Below are 21,268 nucleotides of genomic sequence, written 5' to 3' on the forward strand. Positions count from 1 at the left end.
TTTCGTACAAATTGAACAGAGACGCGTAGCGCTCGCGCGGTTCAGCCATTACATTTTCTTCTCGAGTCGATGTCACCACACGATCTCGCTCGCACGCGTCGGTAGGTAAAGTGCGGGAGAGGGATGGGACAGGATTTGCAAAACCAAATTAAATGTCGCTCTCTTCCGAAACCAAAAAACTAAGAGTTGTAAACCAGCGTAACCAATTGCTCTAAGCATATCGACGCTTGAAAGGCAAACGTGACTAAGCGACAATAATTGCTTTGTACATAAATGATAGGCAATAACCGTATTCAATGCGCAAAAAAAAAATATTACTAGGTCTATTAAAATAATTTCAATCCTACAGCTAGATTCGTTAAAATAGATTTTTTTCAGGTATTTCAACTTTAAATTAGTCTACTGTAAAGTTCACGCATTGTCGCTTAGTCACGTTTGCCTTTCAAGCGTCGATATATTCAATTTAAATAGAATCAGTTTACCTAACAACAACGCCCGCTTGCTGGCAATTCTTTCGATTTTCGTTTAACTCTAACGGAATGTAATAGTAAATTATTATTTTGCTGTATAGTAAATCTTAAATTATAAATTATATTACTCATATAAATTAATAATTCATTAGGTAGATCGTTACATAGTTGTTCGTGTTCGCGAAAACTGTAACATAATATACGTGACTTTGAAAAACATGAAATTAAATTATTTCACAAATTCGTGGTTATATCGATTGATTTTTTTCTTACCTATTTGCCGATAGCCTGAGAGGCTGTTTCAGCTACGCCCGGACCGGACGGGTAGGTCAGCTCACAGGCTCAACCTGAGAGAATTTGATAACACCTAGCGATGCTTCGCAGAATCTACCACCGCATCGGAAACGCGACCCACTAGAACTCCGGGGAGAAACTCAGCGTTCGCGTTTAAGCGTCCGGAAAGTGTACAAAACCTCTGGTCACTCTAGTCCAAGTCGATCAGTGCCAGCGGTCTAATTTAGTCTCGCCTCGCGCCGCCTCTCCCAGTACGTATGTACGTTCGTTTATTTACAATTTTCATCTCGTTTTATTCATGCATCTCAGTTTCAAGGATGGACTTTAATAGGCAACAGGATGTTTTGCAATTAATTTGTAACTAATCGAAGTGTGTTCGGCTACAAAAGTGTTTGCTTCTTATAAATCTTATTCGTTGCCGGTTACGGAGATAGAGTTTGACGGAATCTCTCTATACTCTCTTTGCTTTTGTTTCTCTTTCTCTTTTGTTTTCGAATTAGCTACGTAATTATTATTGTTTGTAAAATTATGAAGATGTATGATTTAAAACTATTTACAGCTTCGTTTTGAATTCGTATATCTGTTTATATTTTTCGAGGAGAAGATTTTAAATATGGACGCTACTCATAGCAGGAACTAAACTCAGGAAGTCAAACTCGCGGAGAGCTTTAAGCGAACCCCAATCCATAGATTCAGTTTGTTGAGTTTCACAACGTATCTTTTGAGTAGGTCACGATTCTGCGTCGGTCGATACATTCGCGTAGCTGATGCCATTAAGCTATTAGACCTCCTTTCCGACCGAGAGGGCTGGTGGTCGTGGCGCCGACGACCGCCGGTCCGGCGTCCCGAGGGGGTGATAGGAGTGATGTGCCCCGCACTAAACGCTTCACTTTTCCCCCTTTGCTTTTTCATGAGTTCCTTCTCATGCGAGGTTTGGATGCTGGTTGTTGAGTGACAGGAGTTTTTAGTCGCTTCAACTCCGACATGCCCCGCCCTCCATCCCCAGTGGAGGGCGGAAGTCCGGTGATTTCCTCCTGACAAAAAAAAGACCTCCTTTGCGCTACGAACCATAGCAAGGCTTCCCCCATAGTCGAGCCATCCAGTTAACTCAAACGTCCTTGCTAAACGACAGAGTCCCTGGACAAAACGAAATCTATCAGATAGGTAAATCCCTTATAAAAACGTAAACCTCAATATTGTTTGACTTATTCAATACACTCGTTTATTTAGTCTAAAAGCAATTGATTTAATATTGAAAATAATTATCAATTCACGAATTTCGTGTGAAATACAAAGTCATTGTTTCGTTAAATTTGATGATTGGTAGTAAACCGCAGACTGCGGCGCTTAGAATTTAAAATCCGATGCCAAATTTCCGGCTAATAGTTACGAATCCGGGTCAAACTCGAATTAAGTAAATTGAAAACAATAATTCTCGTATTGCTGAATCAAAGTCATAAATATACCTATACGTTAAATTAATACGTTAAGGCTGTCTCTAGCCTGTCAGGGGATAGGTAGGAGAAAAAAAACTTTACCTACGAAATTCCGCGTTTAAAACACAAAAGTTGATCATTTTTTATAAATGTTTTTTTTTAAATCCATCAATCAAAAAATATCTCCATTAGTATCTCTGCCAGCACAGTGATAATTCTTCAATGTCCTTCTTGAAGAAGTCACTCACTCACGTACACACACGCGAGCCAATGAATTATTCAAATGCGTTTTGTACTACCTGTCGGGTATTTTTTACTGCCAAGAAGCTGTCAAAAATTTGGAAAAAATTGTAATCTTTTTTATTGCTTAGACGAACGGACGAGCTCACGGCCCACCTGATGTGAAGTGATTACCGGGGCCCATGAGCATCTACAACGTAAATGCCGCCACCCACCCTAAGACATGAGTTCTAAGGTCTCAGTATAGCTACAACGGCTGCCCCACTCTTCAAACCGAAACGCATTACTACTTCACGGCAGAAACAGGCAGGGTGGTGGTACCTACCCGCGCGGTCTCTGAAAAGGTCCTACCACCAGTAATTACGCAAATTATATAATGTCGTATTTTTAACGTGTCCATATCGATGAAAAAGATACAAAAAATGATTTGTTGATGATTCAAGAAATGATTGGAATTGTGGATAGAATTCCATCGTTTTTTTAATAAAATCTATTCGAATTTATTGCCAGAATATAAAATTGTACATTAATTCCGTTTCAAAGGGGCAGTAATATAAAACGGCAAGTTCATAGGGAAATACCTACTATTTACAAACTACAACAAAATCCTCCTTTTATTGATCTTTATATTATCAAAAACGTGTACCAATATAGGTTACGTGGTTTAGAAGCAGAGAAGCTGACACTAATATAGCAACCTGGTTGCCATATATTACCAAGAGCACATCTAGGCCGCCATTTTCAGATACCGATAAAACACTTTTCCCGAATAGTCCATTAATCTTAGACTTTAAACCAATTCGTCACAATCTTAATGTACGAAACAAGGTCATGAACCATTTTAAGATTTACATTACGCATGTGAACGCCTAGCAGTAAATACGCAGAAATATAGCTCAAGGTAAATACAACATCAAAGTATGCCTCTGTCGATCCAAATAAATATTCTCCGTAGATTGAATTACGCGGGGAAACGGAATTACGGGGAGGGGAAAAATAAAACGCGACAACCTTAAAATAAACAAATTTTAATTTATTGATAATAACTAAAAAAAAAAATGTTTTTTTACACAATACATTATATTAATTAGTATTACACCGCTAAGAATAAAATTATTTGTTAAACATATCAAGACGTGGACTAGCAAATGATAATTATAAATTATAAATATCTTACAGCGTCATACGAAATCAGATATATCTCATTATTTTTTTAAGTAAAACGAATAAACTGTATGTTTTATTTAATTAAAGTGATTATACAAATGTTTAGTTCATTATGACCGTTCATTTAATAGTACATAACTGTTAAAATATGGCAGTCCATTCCGATAGTACATAGTAAAAGTTTGAAAATTGGTCTGAAAACAAAAACAATATTAAACAGGAGACAAAAACTATGTATTCATTACGATATATTATTACATTAATAACGCTAATATTATAGTTACGTTACATCAATTTGAAAAGAAGCCGTTACAGTAGAAAACAATGTTTATTTAATATATTTTTATTATTATTATTATTATTTAAAAAAAAGTCTTATATCCTAGGCGTAAAACTAGCAGACCAGAGCTTACTTCAGATACTTTATTCATCCAACCATCTTCGCCATTTTGTGCACGTACCGACCGCCATTTTGTGCGTTCCCGCCACAACGACTCCGCGTTGGATAAACAAACAATAGTTCCAGAGAATGCGAAAATACTTACGTACATATGTATTACATGCATGCGTGTACATCAAATGCTACAATTTCAAGTTACATATATCTATATTTTATAAAAAAAACAATTATTTTGGATTTATATTATGTAGTTACATAGCTGTTATTGATATAATATTAAAAATTCAAGAGTAGGAAACGTGGAACGTTCTTCTATGGGTGCCGGTATAAAATAATTGAGCACAATACTGTTTTCGTGTAACTCTTGTATTAAGTGAAGTTTTTATTTAGCTTCCAGTGTTGCCATATCTAACCACGTCTGTCTGCCTTAATGTAAACATCTACGTATATTGTAACCTATCTAAGACGAAAAGGCTTAACGAAAAAATAATAATAATAATGTAACACAAATAGCGCAACAATCATCCATCGACTTAAATCAATTAAAGAAGCCGACAAAGGTGCTTACAATCCCAACGAATACTGCAACGAAAGGTTATTTCACTTAGAACCTAGTGTTACCAACAAAGAAAATAGTAGTTTTTTTTTTTCAATGACAGCAACACAGAATGTTCGAGTTACAAATGCCTATTCAAATGTATTGTATATTTTAAACCTTAACTAAGCTAGCTTATGTCTAAAAATGAACTTGGGACGATCGAGTAACGTTGTTATCTCGTCCCAGTTTTTAAATGTAGAAGTTTATTTAAGGGGGATTACATTACTAGTATATAGTTCCTTTACGAAACTGAGAAACGCTTGCATGGGCCCGTGACAATTCGGCCCCCGACTCAGAAATAAGCTTCAAATGTCGATCGGCAATCTTAATACAGTACCTTCATTTAATTTAACAAACATCTAAAACGTGGACCTTAATGTCGTAACAGTAAGGAGCAAAATCGGTCGTCTTCGTGCTTCAACTTTAATCTGTATCACGGCGAGTCTTTTCTCCGCGACATTTAATCGAATAGAAATCGATTTTGTTTTTTTGGTTGTATCGCAAAATCGAATGATCCTTACCATAAAACCGATCGACAAATTTTAAAATCGAAACCGTAATAAATCGTGTAAGTACTGTTTCGTGATGCGATATACAAAATGATCGTGCAGGTATACAAACGTACAAAAAATTCGTGCGACACTTATATTATTATAGATTAAATAAGAGGTATTCTGACTAAACGGATAACCAATAACAGAGAGAAATCATTAAAAAAACAAACAAACAAACACGTGTCTCCATTTCAAATCAAAAATAAAAGATAAATAAATAAGATGGTACATTTTATTGTTTTTTTTTTTTTTGTTAAATGGTTTTTTTTTCTGTAAAATAATTGGTAACATCGTCATTACACCATTCACGCTCATAAATCATTCCGCGTACTTAAAGACTCATTAAAGTAATAACTCTGGTACAGTAATGTTTTTAATAGACGATTTTAATATACACATATAAGCGAATACAAAATCAGAAACTGCTATAGAACAATAAAAATTCAGATTTTTTTTTATTGTACACTCAAGTTTATCTTTGTGTGATTCTTTCAATGCCGATTCTCTTAAATCATTTTCAAAAAGACCTTATTAATTAGTTTAATGACTATATCAATTTATATGGCGTGCTTTTTCATCTTAGTCTTGTTTGAATTTGAGAGAGTTAATTACATTAATTTTTTCAGGGCGACATCTTTAGAATACATATTTTGGGCGTGTCAGCGTGCAAGTTGGCACGCACATCGACAGTGCCAATGTGCCAACAGATTTTGCTGACAACGTCAATCGTTTTGAACATCCCAAGCAAATAATTGATGCTGGATAATAACTGACGCTCTTTAAAAAAAAAACAATACATATTTTTTTAAATTTCAATTAATAAAATCATTGATCTCTTTCATTAACAAAAAAAATAATGAAGTTTTTATATCGAGGGGTGAAAGGTTACTTGGTAAAGCGACATTTATCTTTTTAATTAAATTTTGTGCGTTTTATTTGTTATTAACATAAATCAATAGTCGAATGTTTTTAATTGAACTTCAATTAAGTTCACTCCGTTCAAATAGCCGAAGTTTTTTTGTTATGATATTAATTCCAAATTTTAAGCTTTAAATGGCTCTCCTGTAAAGTTGTAAAAATGCCGCTTAAAACACACAATAGCTTTTCACCTGTCGATATAGTATATTAGACCTCAAAGACACACATGAAACATTATTTACACATAAGATTCAAAAGCACAAAAAGAATCATATTATAGAATATAGGCCCCGAAACGAGAACCTCTTTCTAATTATCTGAAGTCGGCCAACAACGAGGATCTGTTCGTCTGACATTAACTGTGTGCCTTCTGTACACAAGAGTCGATGTAAATAAAAAAAAATTATAAAAAAAAAAAATTCTAATTAATCAATAAATTATAGACATTTTTTTATTTATTTTTAATAATATAATTATATTTGGTTCTTTGTAGGATTTGACGTTATATTTCTTATTAAATGTTATTATAATTATGTTATTATTTGTACGAATATGTTGTGCGAAGGTTTCACCTGGAAAGATTGAAAATGAAACATGAGTATTTAGTGAGAACATACAATATTAATTAGTTACAGACAAGCTTACAGCCTATCTGATGTTAATTAGGTACCAGAGCTGTTTTTGTCTCAAATATAAGAATTAAGTAGTAAAATTATGATACTACCAGTAATTGTTCTCGTGGAACCCGATGAAGGGCTCGGTGAGTAAATTAACCTACAGACACAGCCCACTGAGTTTCTCAGTAGGTCGCATTTCCGATCCTGTGGTAGATTCTGCGAAGCACTGCTCTTGCTAGGGCCAGTGTTAGCAACGTTCTCAGGTTAGAACTCTATGAGCTCACCTACTTGTTCGGGAACGCTGGTATAAACTCCTAAGTTACCCAGCTTAGATAAAAAAAGTGATTTTTTTTCCTAGCTATGCTGATAGCCTTGAGAGGCTATTTCAGCGTAACCTTAACTAGGAGGTGAGCTCACGGGGCTCAAACCGGAGTGTTGCTAACACTGACCCTAGCAAGAGCAGTGCTTCGCAGATCCGGCGAGAAACTCAGTGGGCTGTGTCTGTGGGTTAATTCGCTCATCAAGTCTTTCATCGGGTTCGACCGTTGCTTGTGGTGCCTAAAAGCACCGTTAATGGATCGGGAGGATCCGTAATGACGTGAGATTTTATAATACACAAAAAAAAAAAAAAAAAATTACTTACCAATGAACATAAACATAACCGGGCCGCGTTGACACACGTCCTAGCTACGCAGCGGTAAACGTAAGTGTAAATACATTACAATAATAATAATATAACATATATTCAAATTTCATATAAGTAAGTTTTATATAAGTGATAAACGCACGTGCACACGTACACACATACAGACATACACACATTACATCCCTAGGTTTTCTTTAAATGCTTTTTCCTCGTATGTTAGGGAATCATTACATACCGTATAACATTAGATAAAATAAATTAAGCGATCTCAAACGATCTGCCCCGTATTTTTTTTTTTATGTTGTTGTTATAAAATAATAATAATTATTATGATTTCGTGCCGTTCCGATCGAGAATAATTCTACAAGATCGGATTCGAATTTTATCGCGTACTTTTTAAAAGGGGCTTCTCGATAACCGCGCCGCGTTCGGGAGGCTGGCGACGCTATTCGATTGTAGGGAACTAAATATACGGACTGACGGACACACCGCGCCCCCACGCACGAAACGTGATCTATATAATTAACTTTATCGAACGTTTTGGTGCGTTTATTTGCTATCCTTTGATCGCGATTCGAGATTTTACGTCGATCACGAGCGAGAAGACGTTAAAGCGCCATCTATTGACGAGGGGCCGCAACCTCTGACTAACCAAAATCGATAAAAGTTCATTATAAAAAAAAGGGACACTAATGACTTTACACTATGTCACATGTTTAGAAAAACATACGTTCTGCTCAAACGTTGTTCAATAAAATCGTCTGTATATGTAATATGAAGTTCAGAGATAACAGCAACAAAAAAGACAATAGTTGTGATTCATACGTTGCCTTCGCTATTATATTATCTCCATAAATGCTTATTAGTACCATCTCGTTTTTCAGATACATTTAAATTTCAATAAATGAGCTCACGTGTAAATCGGCTGAACAATAAATTGGTACATTGAATGCTAGTCAAATCGTGCCTCACTTTATCGTCTCTATCGCTCCACGAGGCACTCGCGCGCCACCTACCGTGTTATAACGGTACTAAGTCAAAAACATTCACGCAGCCGTTCACAACTATACAAAGCTTCAACTCAATCGGCGTACAAGACGAATATACAGACATTAACTTTTATAGATATACATATATAGATGGATCGATGTTTGACTAATCATGCGACATATGTTTGGGTGTGTGTTTAGGTGTTTGTTTGTGTGAGATGTTTAGTTCCAGATGCGCAGGAAGGAGTCCCAGGAGCCGGTGGCGACCGCCATGCCGTTCTCGGTGACGCCGAGACACGACACGCGGTTGTCGTGGCCGGCCAGGATGCCTGGAAAAATACCATCATTTCATTATTAGCACCAACTTTTTATTGCTTAGATCCTTAGGTCCACCTGATTTTAAGTGATTACTAGAGCCCATAGACAACTACAACTTAAATGTCGCCACCCACCATGACATATGAGTTTTAAGGTTTCAGTATAGTTACAACGGCTGCCTTACCCTTCAAACTGAAACGCATTACTGCTTCACGGCAGAAATAGGCAGGGTGGTAGTATCTACCCGCGCGGACTCACAAGAGGTCCTACCACCAGTAATAATGCAAATTATAATTTTGCGGGTTCGATTTTTATAACACGATGTTATTCCTTCACCGTTAAAATTAATCGTGAACATTTGTTGAGTCATATATCATTACAAAAATTGGTACCCGCTTGCCTGGGATTCGAACACCGTTGCATCGCTTCAACACGAATGCACCGGACGTCTTATCCTTTAGGCCACGACGAATCGTTTGTTATACAGGACAATAATTATTTTTTTCCTCTCTTTCAGCTTCGCCCTAACATGTGTAGGTGAGCTCAGGGGTCTCAAACCGGAATGTTGCTAACACTGACCCTAGCAAGAGCAGTGCTTCGCAGAATCTACCACCGGATCGGAAACGCGACCCACTGAGAAGATCCGGTGAGAAACTTGATGTGTATGCTGTGTCTATGGGTTAATTCGCTCGCTGAGCCCTTCGTCGCAAGCGACGGGTTCGACAAGGACGGTGACCGGTGCTTGTGGTGCCTAAAAGCAACGTTAATGGATCAGGAGGATCCGTAATGACGTGCGGGACACCGTACCGGCACGCTCGCTCTTCATGGAGTCCCACACGTTGCAGTTGAAGTCGTCGTAGCCGGCGAGCAGCAGGCGGCCCGACTTGGAGAAGGCGACGGACGTGATGCCGCAGATGATGTTGTCGTGCGAGTACATGGCGAGCTCCTGGTCGGCGCGGATGTCGAACATGCGGCACGTGGCGTCATCGGAGCCCGTCGCGAACGCGAACCCGGACGGGAAGAACTGGGAAACAATTTATTATTTAAGTTTTTTTAACTGGTTAAGTGGTTACCAGAGTCCATAGACATGGCAGTACGACAGCTTTGGAAAAGGATTGTTTCATTGAATTTTCTTCTGTTGGTAGTGCCTCACTGTACACCTCTCCGGTCATCGTTCTCGTCGAACCCGTCGCTTGCGACGAAGGGCTCGACGAGTAAATTAACCCACAGACACAGTCCACTAAGTTTCTCGCCGAATCTTCTCAGTGGGTCGCGTTTCCGATCCGCACGACGGATTCCGAAGCACGGCTCTCGCTAGGGTTCGTGTCAGTAACGTCGTCAGGTTTGAGCCCCGTGAGTTGACCTACTAGTTAAGATTACGTTGAAATTGTCTCTCAAGGCTATCAGCATAGGTAGGAAAAAAAGTACACCTCGAGCTGGTTGGTACTGTTATCCTGCCTGTGTCTACCACTAAGCTGACCTTAATACTTGTTTGGTGCGAGGTACACTCAAGCTTATCTATATATCGACGCTTGAAAGGCAAACGTGACTAAGCGACAATGTGTGAGCTTTACAATAGACTAATTTAAAGTTGGAGCCTCTGGGTCTGCTGAGGGACTTCGGTTCCCTCTGTATTTTGTACCGTGTATGTTCCATGGGGAATGCTCTGAGGAATTGTTTGAGATGATCCCTTCATCTCCTTTTTATCATCGCACCTCCCGCCATCGGAGCAGAGTTCATCCATATTATCTGGAACCGCTGCGTTCATCGACAGTGCGTTTCCAGAGGTCTTTTTTGTCACGTACCATCTGGCTATGGAATGGGCTCCCCTCCACGGTGTTTCCCGAGCGCTATGACATGGCCTTCTTCAAACGAGGCTTGTGAAGAGTATTAAACAGTAGGCAGCGGCATGGCTCTGCCCCTGGCATTGCTGAAGTCCATGGGCGACGGTAACCACTCACCATCAGGTGGGCCGTATGCTCGTCTGCCAACAAGGGCAATAAAAAAAAAGTTGAAATACCTGAAAAAAATTATATTTTAACGAAACTAGCTGTAGGATTGAAATGATTTTAATAGACCTAGAAATATATATTTTTTGCGCATCGAATATGGTTATTGCCTATCATTTATGTATAAAGCAGTTATTGTCGCTTAGTCACGTTTGTTTGCCTTTCAAGTGTCGATATATAACTTAAATTATACCTTTAAACGAGCTATTCTTGTATATTAATATATACTTATATAATCTGAATCTCGGAAACGGCTCCAACGATATTCATAAAATTTAGTACACAGGTGATTTCGGGGGCGATAAATCGATCTAGCTACGATTTATTTTCAGAAAATGTTGTTTTATTCGTGTTTTCAATAATCAACTCTTCCCGACATCTATTGGCGAATAATAATACTATTTTTCTTAATTGAGGGCAACTAGCCGCTTTAAAGACACAAGATGGCGTTATCAAAAAAAAAAACCGAGGAAAGCTCGGTCATCATTTAGTATAACTTAAACTTGATAGATGCAGATGCATTACCGTGACCGCGTTGATGTCGCTCTCGTGCCCCGGGAAGGTCTGCTTGCACGTGCAGTCCCGCACGTCCCACAGCTTGGCGGACGCGTCGCACGCCCCGGACACGAACGTGCGCTGGTCCGGCGCCAGCGACAGCGACATGACGTCACCGGTGTGGCCCGTGAACTGCCCGCACTGCTGCCCGGTCTCGATGTCCCACAGCGCGCTGCCGGACACAACAAGGAATCATTCATTTGGAAATCGTCGTGGCCTAAAGGATAAGACGTCCGGTGCATTCGTGTGTAGCGATGCACCGGTGTTCGAATCCCAGGCGGCCGGGCGTACCAGTTTTTCTAATGAAATACGTACTCGACAAATGTTCACCTTGTTCACTTTCACGGTGAAGGAATAACATCGTGTAATAAAAATTAAACTCGCAAAATTATAATTTGCGTACTTACTGGCGGTAGGACCTCTTGTGAGTCCGCCACACCGCTCTGCCTATTTCTGCCGTGAAACAGTAACGCGTTTCGGTTTGAAGGGCAGGGCAGCCGTTGTAACTATACTAAAACCTTAGAATGTTTTTTTTTATTGCCTTTGTAGGCAAACGAGCATACGGCCCACCTGATGGTACATGGTCACTGTCGCTCATGGACGTCAGCAATGCCAAGGGCAGAGCCAAGCCGCTGCCTAAAGCCTAATATCTCAAGGTGGATGGAGCATTTACATTATAGTTGTCTATGGGCTCTAGTAAACACTTAACACCATGTGGGCTGCGAGCTCGTCCGCCCATCTAAGCAATAAAAAAAGTAAAAAGTAAAAAAGTTCTCTGCAACTTCCTAACGAGAGTCATAAACGCTAACCAGGTCATGTCGCCGGAGCTGGTCAGGATCTGGTTGTCGTCGAGGAAGCGGCAGCAGGACAGGTAGCCCGAGTGGCCGGGCAGCTCGCGGGACACGCGCACGTTGCCCTCGCGCGTCTTCAGGCTGGAAGGAAGACAATCGAAATGTCATTGATAACGATATTCATAGATAAAGGTGACAAGGTACAGTAATGATGATCATTATTATTATTATTTTTATCTATATAAATAATATAAATTGAAAATTGTGCGGACAGAGGAGTATGAAATTTCCCACACTTACAGAGAATATAGAGAAGAAGTGCAGAATACTAATATTTTTTTAAGCATCAAGAGTTCGATATTTTTAATAGAACCTCAATTAAATTTACTCCGTTCAAATAGCTGAAGTTTTTTTGTTATGATATTTTTTTCAAATTTTAAACTTTGTATGGCTCTCTTGTAAAGATCCAGAAATGTCGCTTAAACCAAATAGCCAATCACTCTTCGATCGATATTTATGCGTAACGCCCACACGCACGATTCCATTCTTAAACTCCCAACCTATAGAAATAGTCGATTCACTAAAAACAATATTTACTCCCAAGAGACGCGAAACGCTCTCCGTGGAATGAAAAAATGTATATGTGTGTGTATATATATATATATATATATATATATATATGTAGAATAGGGATCGCAGCGCATAAAATAAAAGTTACACTATTCCAAAATCTTCTATTATAATAGTAATTAATAATTAACACTAATTTTATTATGTCTTACTCATTTTCCAACCGTCTTCGCCATCTTCCAATTCTTTGTCATTCTATCTGTCATTCTCTTCTCTCTTTCTTTCCGTTTTCTCTCACTCACATCTTAACGCTCCGTTCCACGCTCTTTTCATACGTTCCGTTCTTACCAATCCTACATATATGTAATATAAATACGTAATCGTCTATTTATAGTGGTTATAGCCGTTCGCATAAATAATTCATGGAAACTTTGTGATGCGAGAGAACTTTCTAGATAATGTCTTTCGTAATTTTTTTTAATTGTTTTCTTTTATAGTTTGTGTTGTATGGTTGGGTAGTATACATTCCCGATCCTGCGGACAGAATGGAAAGCAGTCGACGTCGCCCAAAACACGTCATCTCGGATCCTCCCGATCGACTAACGGTGCTTTTAGGTACTTCAAGCACCGGTCACCGTTCTCGTCGAACCCGTCGCTTGCGACGAAGGGCTCGACGAGTAAATTAACTCGCAGACACAGCCCGCTGAGTTTCTCGCCGGATCTTCTCAGTGGGTCGCGTTTCCGATCCGGTGGTAGATTCTGCGAAGCACGGCTCTTGCTAGGGTTCGTGTTAGCAACGTCACCAGGTTTGAGCCCCGTCAGCTCACCTACTAAAGTTAGGGTTACGCTGACATAGCCCCTAGGGCTATCAGCTTAGGTGGGAAAAAAAAAAAAGGGTAGTATATTTTTTTCCCTCAAATTTCCGATCTGTGATCGTGTCTTGTAATGTCATTTGTACAACAAAACGAAATTCATGAGTGCATTCAGTGACAATAGTCTAGTTTGTGGAAATATTTGTCAAATCTCTTCTTCTTCGTTTTCTCCACCTAATCCCACTAGGTGGGGTAAGGTGGGGTCGGCAGAGCGAATTTTTATCTTCCATTCTCTTCTATCGGCCGTCATCTCAACCCTAACTCCTCTCTCTCTCATATCGTCATTCACACACTTCATTCATGTCGTGTGTCTGTGTGTCTTGCACTACCATTTCCATACATCTTCTAGTCACATACATCTCTCTACGCATCACATGTCCATACCACGCTAACTGTCCGCTCTTTAATTTGTCAATCACCGGGGCTACACCGGGACACATACCGTCTTCCACACAATCCATCATTTTTTTTAGGTCTACCTCTTCCTCTAAAACTACTCTTCTAAACTACCTCTACAACTCATATATAATCAATCGGAAAACACTGAGTTGGTGTTGTCATTTTTAAGTTCACAATCTGTGTTCCGATTGATCGTATCAAACAATGCTGGTCTATGGGTTGAATGCTAAGTGTACTACTAATGTTGAGGCTGGTGTTCAGTTTTTCTTAAAAAGTAAACATCGAAATAAAAGATTGTTTGAACTCTTGAACGTTGACGTCACTGTGCAAAATACTGCGCTCTTGTCTAATGTTTAAAAAATAGAATCAAAACGGTTCCAAATTCAATTTATATTTGTACAGATTATAATTTTGTGGTAATTGTGCCGTTAGCGGTTTTTAGTACGGATAGCAGATTAAGTATTTTTTTTATTTTTCGTAATTTTAAATATTTTACGTAGACGACTCTATACGCTTACCTATAAATCGAGCAGATGTTGTCCAGTCCACCGCAAGCGACGTAGGAGCCCGAGGGCGCGTAGGCGCAGGTCATCACCCAGGATGAGCGCAGCGGGATCGCGTGCACCTTGTTGGTCGTGTGGCTGTCCCACACGATCAGCTTACCGTCCTGACTGGCCGACACCAAGTTCCTGATGAAAAATACGATAGCAACATCACACACTGGGCACAAATCAACATACCGCATACCGATATGATATAAAGAATAAATCCTCAATCATATGACTTGAGTTAGAAGCCTAATCACGCAAACGCCATTGACTTACATCTTGTCGGATTTCGAAGGCCGTATTCAGTGTCCTCAGTGCGAGTTTTTAACGTTCTCGATAGCGTAAAAGTTAACTAAATTTGTATGGAGTTGGAACAGCGCCCCTAGCGGCAAACTTAGGCGAACTTACCAACATATTATGCATACACATTTAAGTTAACTTTTACGTTATCGAGAACGTTAGAAAACTCGCGGTAAGCACACGGGTTTACAGAATATAAGAAAAGAGTAAACATTTTACAATGACACCAAGCCAATAAATTTTCCCTGTGTTGTAGTTGTCTTTTGGGACAACAACGGCCTAGGAAATATTTGAACAAAAAAAATCATCTGAATAGTAAATTTATTTCTAATTTTAACAAATCATTAGCGAGTCAACTGTTTTTTTTTAAATATTTTAATAAGCAGAATACAGAATTTATAATAAAAGCTAAAGAAAACAGCTTCTCTATTAGCGAGTGACCATTAAACCTGCTAAGCGATGTGGTTTGGCATGTTAGATGTCAAGGAGTCATGTAACTTATAAAACATCTAATCTGATTAATCTAGATACGATTCTTATTGACTGAGAGTCTTAAGAACACCATTTCTCAAAGCGAAGAAGACTTTAAGAGCCGAATTTCCCTGTTTTTTTTATTCGGTCGCTATTATTATAAGGACACGGTATAAAATTGCATACGAATGAAGCTGAGTCATTAAGGCCCTTATGGAAATGTTCATTGTCCGTTTTACAAAAATAGGCAGTCGTTGAGGACAATACTTGAAGCACTTTGGCTACACAGGACGTAGGATTCGACCTAATTAATATTCTTAATTATTGATATTTTGTATAAGTCATTGAAATTGGTGAACCAAATTTACTTTTTTTTACTTTACGAACGATAAGTGTAGGTACCATTGTTATTGATTATATAAAAATGATTACCCACTTATGACGTCATGCTTGGGTATTTAGTTTAGCGTAAAAATAAATTTTAATTTTAAATGTGTAATAGTTTCTTGGTTTCCGATTATAATCTATTTGAAGGCTTTGCATGATTTATTGTGGTCGTGCGCCACTTTGAGAAGGCGGCGCGACATGAGAACCCTCTGTTGTGGCCGCTGGAAACTACATACCCGATCCTGTAGACCGAATGGTAAACCGTCGACGTCGCCCAAAGCACGTCATTACGGATCCTCCTGATCCATTAACGGAGCTTTTAGGCACCACAAGCACCGGTCACCGTCCTCGTCGAACCCGTCGCTTGCGACGAAGGGCTCGACGAGCGAATTAACCCATAGACCCAGCCCACTGAGTTTCTCGACGGATCTTCTCAGTGGGTCGCGTTTCCGATCCGGTGGTAGATTCTGCGAAGCACTGCTCTTGCTAGGGTCAGTGTTAGCAACACTCCGGTTTGAAATCCGTGAGCTCACCTACACACATTAGGGCGAAGCTGAAATAGTGCACTTTTTTTCATTTATTCATATTCCACGTACCTGGAATCACTGCCCCAGTGCATGGCGTAGATCTTCGCGAGATGACCGCGCAAGGTTCGTCGGGTGCGCATCTGTATGCGACCGATCGGCTCCAGGTTCGAGGTGGCCTGGGCCAGCGACGTGTCGCATGCCGCTTTCCTCGCATCCTTTGTTCATATAAAAAACAAATCAAGGATTTATAGTTTAGTATTCTGCTTTAATGTCGGAAATGAAAATAAAAAAAATCCTAATTTTCAAGAATTTTTTTTGACTGTACATTTATAACGCTTATTAAGAAGAATACATTCATAGCTTGACCAAGACAAGATCAATAATAATCCTAGTTTAAAATTTAATTGAGTTCTGTATACATTTATGATGCGATCAAATACAAATTTAAATTTTTGTGCACCACTCAAATAAGGATGTCACAACAATGTTTATGACCGATTTGCATTTAATAAAAAATATATATACGAGAAAAGGTATAAAGTAAGGTATGGTAAGCAGCGGTTTGGCTCTGCCAATGGCAAGGCTGAAGTCCATGAGCGACAGTGACCATTCACTATCACGGTCCGTCTCCTGCACAAGGGCAATAAAAAAAAAGCGGTTTATCTTAGTACGGTTAGTTTACTTTAGTAATTCGATTCGAACTCACTCTAATAGCGTTTTTAAGGGTTTCCGCCTCCTGGCGTAGGCTGTCCAGCTCGTTCATGATTAATACACGCGTCACACACAGCTCACGTGGAACAGACGATCGACAACCGCGCGCCGCGCACGTACAACACGCAACGCACCGATCTGTTGGGAAATACAATACATCATTGAAAATTGCACTTTAAAGTCGACAGCGTTCGACTCAAATTCATATTATTATGAAGGCTTGCATGACGCGTAAGAACACGCAACGCTGAACGCACCGATATCTTGGAAAATATGATACATCATTGAAAATTGTACTTTAAAGTCGATAGCTTTCGACTCAAATTCACATAAAGGCCCGTGTGCTGCGTATGAACAACACGCAACGCATCGATCTGTTGTAAAATACGATATATCATTGAAAATTGTACTTTAAAGTCAACGGCGTTCGACTCAAATTCATATGAAAGTCACAGCTTTGGAGTAGTGCCTTATGTGCTATATCATGAAGCAAAATCCCCAATATATCAAAAAAAAGAGTGAAAGGCTATTTGTTTAAACGACATTTTTGCAATTTTGCAGGAGAACCATTTAAAGTTTTTTTTTTAATTTGAAAAATTAATTGGAGTAAACTTAATTATAGTTCAATTAAAAACATCGAACTGTTGAAGTTAATATCAAACAAAACGCACCTTTAATTAAAAAGATAAATGTCGCATATTAAGTGAAATGTCGCTTAAACCAAATAACTTTTCATCCCACGGTATTATAAATACCATTATAAATGTTTACGAAAACTGTTACGGCATAATACCAAGTTATCTAAAAATCGATAAAGCATTGTATCCATTTCCAAGAGATCAAGACTTATTATAATATAACAACAATAATAATTCACTTTATTGAAATTAACTGCATCCAAGGAATTTAATCTCCAGATGACGATTTATAATTCCTATTTAAGAAACATCACCGGACCGTGCTTTGAATTCTAGATTGAGAGCTAAAAGGTTTGCTGTTTTATTGAAATAATACTTGACAGCCTTGTAAAAAAACACGCAAACAAATCCTTCTTTAATTTATTATCTAATATGTCGCCCACGGATTTTTGTCGGAAAACTAGTACCACCCATCAATGAGTCAAATTTGTGTTGTACATTAATATTGAAAATGATTTTGTCATTGTATTTCATGCGTAGCGACTTATTATTTAATCGTAGCGTAGCGACAGTAAATCTCTTAACGCTTTAACTGTCATATGATTATTTCTCTCTTCGATCTTCTTACTAAGGCGCCGGAATATCTAGTAGACTCTGAGAAAGACGAATCCGAAGATACTGAGAATGAATCTATTTATAACTGCCTTTGTAGGCAGACGAGCATACGGTCCATCTGATGGTGAGTGGTTACCGTCGCCCATGGACTTCAGCAATGCCAGGGGCAGAGCCAAGCCGCTGCCTACCGCAAGATGACTTGAATAAGAGACTTGAATGACTAAAACATACATTCACAAACAAAAGGAGGCTAAACTTGGACAATCTAGGCGCCTTAGTAAAATAAATCGACATAATAACTTCAGTGCGTCGCGTAGGGCACCGGTGACCTCCGTGGCAGTCATAGGGTTTATAATAATCTTCAAACTTTTCATTTACGGATCGGATTCCCTGTAATGAATACGACTTAGAGCAGATACCGTACCAAACATAAAAGCTCACTTGGTTTTCTATGGCATACCATCGGCCTAATAGTACCTATAAAAAAAGTACCTATTTTCGTAGTTAGGGTGAAGTTGCGAATGTGCTAGAATCTCTTAGAATACACTGAACTATTTCTCAAACGTCACAAACATCGTTCTAAGTTTAATTAATAACTGAATACAGTACAAAATTCTAATTTGTGATTTTTTAACTATAAAAACGTTATTTTTTTATTCCTACCTAAGCTGGTAGCCTGGAGCGGCTATTCCAGCGTAACCGTAACTAGTAGGTGAGCTCACGGGGCTCAAACCTGACGACGATGTTAACACGAACCCTAGCAAGAGTCGTGCTTCGCAGAATCTACCACCGGATCGGAATCGCGACCCACTGAGAAGATCCGGCGAGAAACTCAGTGAGCTGTGTCTCAGAGTTAATTTACTCGTCGAGCCCTTCGTCGCAAGCGACGGGTTCGACGAGAACGGTGACCAGTGGCGAACTATTGGTATTTCGAACGAACCCATATATCTTTACAAAAAAAACACTGCCCCAAATTTCCAATACAGAAAATCAAAAAACTAAACATACATTCAATACTCCCAAAAAAATTGTTTAATTGTCTCAAAACCTTTCATAGTTGATTACAATAAAAAAAAAGATTTATTTCTGCTATTAAAATGATATTATATTTAAATTTTTTACTATGAACATTAAAATTGCATATTGATCAAGCTATGATGCTTTTAAAGATCTAGGCAATAAAAATGGAAATGGAACAGCATTTCGTGACGTCACCACCATTACGGCGTGCGAGAGCGATATGTTCTCTTCACGCATGCGCTCTTCCTTACACACCAAACTTAAAAAATCTATATAGGTAATAATAATACGTGAAACAAAAATGAGGTGGTACCCCCTTTCTACGAAAATTGCGCGAACGGAAGAGTATAAAATTTCCTACACTGAGACAACATAGAGAGAAGCAGCAGCAGAAGAAGAATGTTAATATTTTTTTTAATTATGCATAAAAAATACATTACACACACTACCATGTATTTGACGCACACACGCATGCATACTATTTGTTTATTGTCAAACTCTTCTGACTGCTTATAGTCTGTGGTCAAATTGAGAATAGATTAAATATTTTTTATCTTTATTAATATTTGTCTAAAGGTTAGTCTTGGCGAAATCTGTGATTATAGAGGTATATATATAAAATCATAGTAGTGTACAAACTTATAATTTCAATTAATTATATTCGAATTTCGATTACCGGAGGACCACTAGTATTACGTAATAGTTGTATAATTTTACAATCAGTTTCTATACTATGCTTTGGTCACTCTCCACTGTCACTCTTGTTTCTTCTCCTTTTTTTATCTATAGAAATCAAACTGGCCGTTGTCCTAAAAGTGAACAGAGATTGATATATGAAAAACACTCGTTGTCAAGATTAGTTCTGCGCCATCCATAGAAGGTTAATGGCAGTATTCACAAAAAAAAAAACAGTACAATAATTTCTTCGATTTCCGCGAGTCTTCGACATACATTTTTCAACTACACTCGCGTCCATGTAGTTTCGGACGCAAACTATATATAAAGTTTAATAGACACGTCAGAATTAATTAAACGACTAATAATAAACACGAGATTAAAAACCGTCACAGCATTTTTAAGTAGAATTATATCGCAAAGTACCAACAACTCCTAAACAAATACTAAAGTCAAATAAAAACTATTATGCACTATGCACGAGTGTTATAGAACATGAACAAACAAGGTAAACAAACAGACAAACATTAATTTTCGTTGTATATACACTTGTACAATAAATGTATTTGCCGTTTCCTTGTTATATATTTGTTGCTGTATTTATTATACTATTAGGTCGAAAATAAACCCTCACGATTTACGAGTTAAATGCTCACTGGATACAAAATAGATAATAAAAATGAATACACGATTTTATATTGGCTATCCCGTCCTTCAAAACGGAAGGCTTGCTACTCGGCAGTAATAGGCAAGATGGTGATACTTACACGTATGAGCTAGCAATTACGTCTTACCAGTATCAGTAGATCACACTACATATTTTACTGGTGGTCGGACGTTCTCTGAGCCCACACGGGTAGACACCATTGCCCTATCTATGTCTGCCGTGAAGCAGTAAGACGTATTCGGTTTGAAGGGTTAGGCAGCCGTTGTAACTATACTGAGACCTTAGAACTCATGTCAAGTTGGGTGGCGGCATTTACGTTGTAATGTCTATGGGCTCCGGTAACCACTTAATAGATATAAACAATAAAAAAATAAAAAAAATGCCGGTATTCATTTGGAGAACGCTGCTGCTCAATCTATAGAGAATCTCTTACGACACGAGATAGAGTGCTATTCTCAGTCAGAACAAAATGAAACACACTGTTACGAGACAAAACTAAATTATTAAGTACTTAGTAAAATATAATTCTAATCAGTAATCTCTGGACATTGAGTATTAAGCGGTAGGCAGCGGCTTGGCTCTGCCCCTAGCATTGCTGAAGTCCATGGGCGACGGTAACCACTCACCATCAGGTGGGCCGTACGCTCGTCTGCCTACAAGGGCGATAAAAAAAAACACTGCCAATTTATTATTTTTTATTTTATTTACTATTAATCACGCCACGTTAACTGGTCCCGTGCTAAGTTCGTAAAGAACTTGTGTTACAAGTACCAAATAACGGAAATAAATATAATATTTTTATTATACACATACATATATTTAATATACACACCCATAACCCTGGAAAGACATTTATATTTATTATA

At 38.5% G+C, this 21,268-nt stretch overlaps 1 protein-coding gene across 3 annotated transcripts in view; it reads right to left on the reverse strand.

Moving 5' to 3' along the window:
• Positions 1-3,452: 3,452 nt before the first annotated feature.
• LOC733012 (heterotrimeric guanine nucleotide-binding protein beta subunit) overlaps positions 3,453-21,268 on the reverse strand; it is a 38,687-nt gene continuing 20,871 nt past the window's right edge. For 2 of the 3 annotated variants that reach the window (XM_012691028.4, XM_012691029.4), the window contains exons 2-9: positions 16,783-16,925; positions 16,146-16,291; positions 14,362-14,532; positions 12,021-12,143; positions 11,182-11,383; positions 9,455-9,671; positions 7,338-8,658; positions 3,453-6,649 (exon numbers count right to left, since the gene is read on the reverse strand). In XM_012691028.4, coding sequence (XP_012546482.1) covers positions 8,552-8,658; positions 9,455-9,671; positions 11,182-11,383; positions 12,021-12,143; positions 14,362-14,532; positions 16,146-16,291; positions 16,783-16,839 — 1,023 coding nt within the window. In that variant the 5' untranslated portion in view covers positions 16,840-16,925 and the 3' untranslated portion in view covers positions 3,453-6,649; positions 7,338-8,551. 3 annotated transcript variants of the gene reach the window in all.

The sequence above is a fragment of the Bombyx mori genome, chromosome 27 (assembly GCF_030269925.1).
Source record: "Bombyx mori chromosome 27, ASM3026992v2".
Taxonomy (NCBI): Eukaryota; Metazoa; Arthropoda; class Insecta; order Lepidoptera; family Bombycidae; genus Bombyx; species Bombyx mori.